The following is a 4,537-nucleotide window of genomic DNA, read 5'->3' as shown; positions in this document are numbered from 1 at the left end:
AAGAAGTTTCTTTCCAGTCTGAGATTAATATTAATCTCTTCAAAAGAGATGACCCATATTCCATTTTAGAAGAATTGTGGAAAGATGATGAACACACAAGAAAATGTGGACAAAACCAGAACAAACCTGTAAGTCATGTTGCCTTCATTAACAAGAAAACACTAGCTAACGACGGGGTCTGTGAATATAAGGACATTGGGGAAATAGTTCATGTAAACACACACCTGGTTTCCTCAAGAAAAAGACTCCATAACTGTAACTCATTTGGAAAGAATTTGGAGCCTACTGTAACCTTATATAATAGAAACAATGCAACAGAAAATTCTGATAAGACTATTGGAGATGGTGATCTTTTCACTCATATGAATTCTCATACAGAAGTGACTGCTTGTGAATGTAATCAGTGTAGGAAATCTCTGCATCATAAGCAAGCTCTCATTCAACATCAGGAAATTCATACCAGAGACAGCCTCTGTTTGTTCTCTGACTGTGTAAATGATTTCTCCCCGAAGTCACATGCCTTTGCACACGAGAGCATTTGTACTGAAGAAAAGCAGCCTGAATGCCATGAATGTGAGGCAGTCTTCACTCGGAAGTCCCAGCTTGATGGCCGTCAGAGGGTTTATGCAGGAATATGCACTGAATATGAGAAGGATTTTTCCCTCAAGTCAAACCGTCAGAAAACTTCTGAGGGGAATTACTATAAATGCAGTGACTATGGAAGAGCCTTTATCCAGAAGTCAGATCTGTTCAGATGCCAGAGAATTCATTCTGGAGAAAAACCCTATGAGTACAGTGAATGTGAGAAAAACCTCTCTCAGAATTCAAACCTTAATATACATAAAAAAATTCATACTGGAGAGAAACACTTTGAATGTACTGAATGTGGAAAAGCTTTCACAAGGAAATCAACACTAAGTATGCATCAGAAAATCCACACAGGAGAAAAACCTTATGTATGTACTGAATGTGGGAAGGCCTTTATCCGGAAGTCACATTTTATCACACATGAAAGAATTCATACTGGAGAAAAACCCTATGAATGCAGTGACTGTGGGAAATCCTTTATTAAAAAATCACAACTCCACGTGCATCAGCGAATTCACACAGGAGAGAATCCCTTTATATGTTCAGAATGTGGGAAGGTCTTCACTCACAAGACAAATCTCATTATACACCAGAAAATCCACACAGGAGAAAGACCCTATATATGTACTGTATGTGGTAAGGCCTTTACTGACAGGTCAAATCTCATTAAGCACCAAAAAATTCATACTGGAGAGAAACCTTATAAATGCAGTGACTGTGGAAAATCATTCACCTGGAAGTCACGGCTCAGGATCCATCAGCAGTGTCATACTGGAGAGAGACATTACGAATGCAGTGAATGTGGGAAAGCCTTCATTCAGAAGTCAACACTAAGTATGCACCAGAGAATTCATAGAGGGGAAAAACCATATGTTTGCACTGAATGTGGTAAGGCCTTCTTCCACAAATCCCATTTTATTACACATGAGAGAATTCATACTGGAGAGAAACCCTATGAATGCAGTATTTGTGGGAAATCCTTCACTAAGAAATCACAACTCCACGTACATCAGCAGATTCACACAGGAGAGAAACCCTATAGATGTGCTGAGTGTGGAAAGGCTTTTACTGACAGATCGAATCTTTTTACACACCAGAAAATTCACACTGGAGAGAAACCTTATAAATGTAGTGACTGTGGGAAGGCCTTCACTCGGAAGTCAGGTCTCCACATACATCAGCAATCCCATACTGGAGAAAGGCATTATGAGTGCAGTGAATGTGGGAAAGCCTTTGCAAGAAAATCAACACTAATTATGCATCAGAGAATTCATACCGGAGAGAAACCCTATATTTGTACTGAATGTGGGAAATCTTTCATCCAGAAGTCACACTTAAATAGACACAGGAGAATTCATACTGGAGAGAAACCCTATGAATGCAGTGACTGTGGGAAGTCTTTCATTAAGAAATCACAACTCCATGAGCATCATCGAATTCACACAGGAGAGAAACCATATATATGTGCTGAGTGTGGAAAGGCCTTCACCATCAGATCAAATCTTATTAAACACCAGAAAATTCATACTAAACAGAAACCCTATAAGTGCAGTGACTTGAAGAAAGCCTTAAACTGGAAGCCACAACTCAGTGTGCCTCAGAAATCTGACACTGGGGAAGTAGAGTGCTCAATGCTACAATTATGGTGTGGGGACTCAGGAGGTGACCAAGGCCAACTTTCTTCTATCTAGTTAGAATTATGAACATCTGGATCATATAGCTGATGTGCAGTTATGCTTATGGGGAGACACTTTTGAGAGTGTGTAAGCATTGTATAGTGGCCATCTTTGGTTATTTGATATTGGTGTTGTCAAGCTCCTGCAAATAATAGTAAATGTGCAAGGAGGTGATTTGCAGTCTTCCTTGTTTCACTTTTTGAGCAAACAGTTTTATCAATTCAGGGCTGTTGAGTTTTTCATGTTCTGGGTACCAAAACTATTCAATATTGACCCCAAAAAATTCATTAATGAGTAGAGTGATGAGATAATTTTACATTGTCTAAGCAGCCTAAATTTTACATTGTCTAAGGACACTGAGATCAAGGCAAAAGGAGGGCAGTTCAGGTCTATAATGAAAATGAATCAGCAGTTTTTGTGAAAACACTAAAGACAGAAAGGAAGGACTCTACTTTTTTAAAATTTTCTTTGGGAAGTCACCATTATTTATTGTTATATCTGTTGGTGTATGCTGGGGCAGAAGTTAGCCAAGAGGTCTGAAATTGCTCTTTGCCTATTTCTCAAAAGTCTATTTCCCCAGTGATGTAAGCAACAGTGCCCTAACTACTTATTACCTTAGAACTAGCACTAAGATCATGGAACTTAGCTACAGGGACCCAGATCTAGATAGCAGCACTTTAGATCCTCAGCTTTGACCACAGAAACCTGCACTTTTTTGATGTTGTTGTTATCAACTCCTGTTTGAAAAATAGGACAAATTAAGAAAATGGATATCAAATCCTAAAATTTTTCCCACTAATTTTGTTAGTACATTCTCTACATGTTTGTTACTTGCTAGATTACCATTTACTTAGAAGATAAAATGTAGTTGAATATTTGGAAGACTTCTCCTTTTATCTCCTCACAATCTCTACAAACTAATCTTAATTTTGTTTTTCAAATTCTCTGTATTTGAGTAGACTATTTTTCTTCTATCAAATACTAAAAGAAGTGTGTTGTGATTTTACAAATAATTGTGAATTTGTCTCCTTTAGAGCTACTAATTTTTGCTTTATATATTTTGTCTTTGATTTTACATATAATTTAGAATCGTTATAATCTTCCTTGTTAATGGACACATTATCATTACTAGATGTTTCTTTTTATCTCTAGTAATTTTTGCCTTAAATGTACTATGTCAGATACTAATATAATACACATACGGATTAAAAGCTAATGTAAATTAGTACTAACAACATTTCTGGACAACGGGAGAAGTTATAACATTAATTTCATGTATTTGTCTCTCATATGGTATTGATGTTGTATATCTGGACTCTGTATGTGGTGAACATAGCCAGTCATTATTTGAGTCAATAGCCATTTAAATTAACTCACATATTTATCATTTTAAGTACTGTTTTATTTTTCCTGTCCTGTAAGTTTTCCTCTAGAATTATTTTGCTTGTTACTGAAGAACACCCTTTAGTATTACTTTTACTGTGAGTTTGCTGGTGACAAATTGTTCTTTGTTTGTTGGCAGTGTTTTATTTTGCCTTCATTTTTGAAGGATACTTTTACTGAATGTAGAATTCTAAGTTGAAAGTTGTTTTCTATTAGTATTTTGACGATATTTTATTTTGGTCTGTCTTTTATCATTTTATTGAGAAGTAAGCTTTATATAATTACCTTTGCAGGCAATCTGCTTTTCTGTCTCCGTTGAAATTTATCTATTTGCCTTTGTTTCTTAACAGTTGCACATTGATATGCCTAGGTGTATTTATCTTCCTTGGGGTTTATAATATTTTTTAAATCTGTGGCTTAGTGGTTTTGGTGTGTGTGTGTGTGTGTGTGTGCGTGCGCGTGCGCACACGTGCATTTGGGGAAATTCCTAGCTATTATCTATTCAAATTATGCATCTGCCTCATTCTCTTTCTCTGTTTCTTTTAGGGATAGCCTTATTACCTAGATCTCCTGTTGGCCTGTTTTCTAATGGTTATTTTTCTTGAGTTTTGGTGATGTCCTATGTCCTCATATGGTGATTTTTATATCACTTGCCAGACAATATATATTAAAATTGTAGAGGTAATAAGATGGTCTGGATAATATCTTCTTCCAGAGAGGATTTGCCATAGCTTCTAACATAGCTTCTTAGGCTAGGATCAGTAGTAATCCCTGATTGCCTTTATCCAGTCATGTATGAAGATTATTTGAAACTGGGCTTGAGTCTCTGGAAGACTCATCTTATTATATGTTCAGAATGTGAACATATAAACCTTATTTCTAGGATACTT

The 4,537-nt window shown here is 36.4% G+C and overlaps 1 protein-coding gene across 1 annotated transcript in view; it reads left to right on the top strand.

Moving 5' to 3' along the window:
• LOC105501540 (zinc finger protein 484) overlaps positions 1 to 2,430 on the top strand; it is a 46,291-nt gene extending 43,861 nt beyond the window's left edge. Inside the window, exon 5 of the mRNA XM_011927533.1 lies at positions 3 to 2,430. Within this exon, the coding sequence (XP_011782923.1) occupies positions 3 to 2,279 (2,277 nt within the window). The 3' untranslated portion in view covers positions 2,280 to 2,430. The remainder of the gene's footprint in view (positions 1 to 2) is intronic.
• Positions 2,431 to 4,537: the final 2,107 nt, after the last annotated feature.

Source organism: Colobus angolensis, unplaced genomic scaffold (genome assembly GCF_000951035.1).
Source record: "Colobus angolensis palliatus isolate OR3802 unplaced genomic scaffold, Cang.pa_1.0 Scaffold72, whole genome shotgun sequence".
NCBI lineage: Eukaryota > Metazoa > Chordata > Mammalia > Primates > Cercopithecidae > Colobus > Colobus angolensis.
The sequence above is the reverse complement of the archived record's forward strand: the minus strand, read 5'-3'. Positions and strand labels throughout refer to the sequence as shown.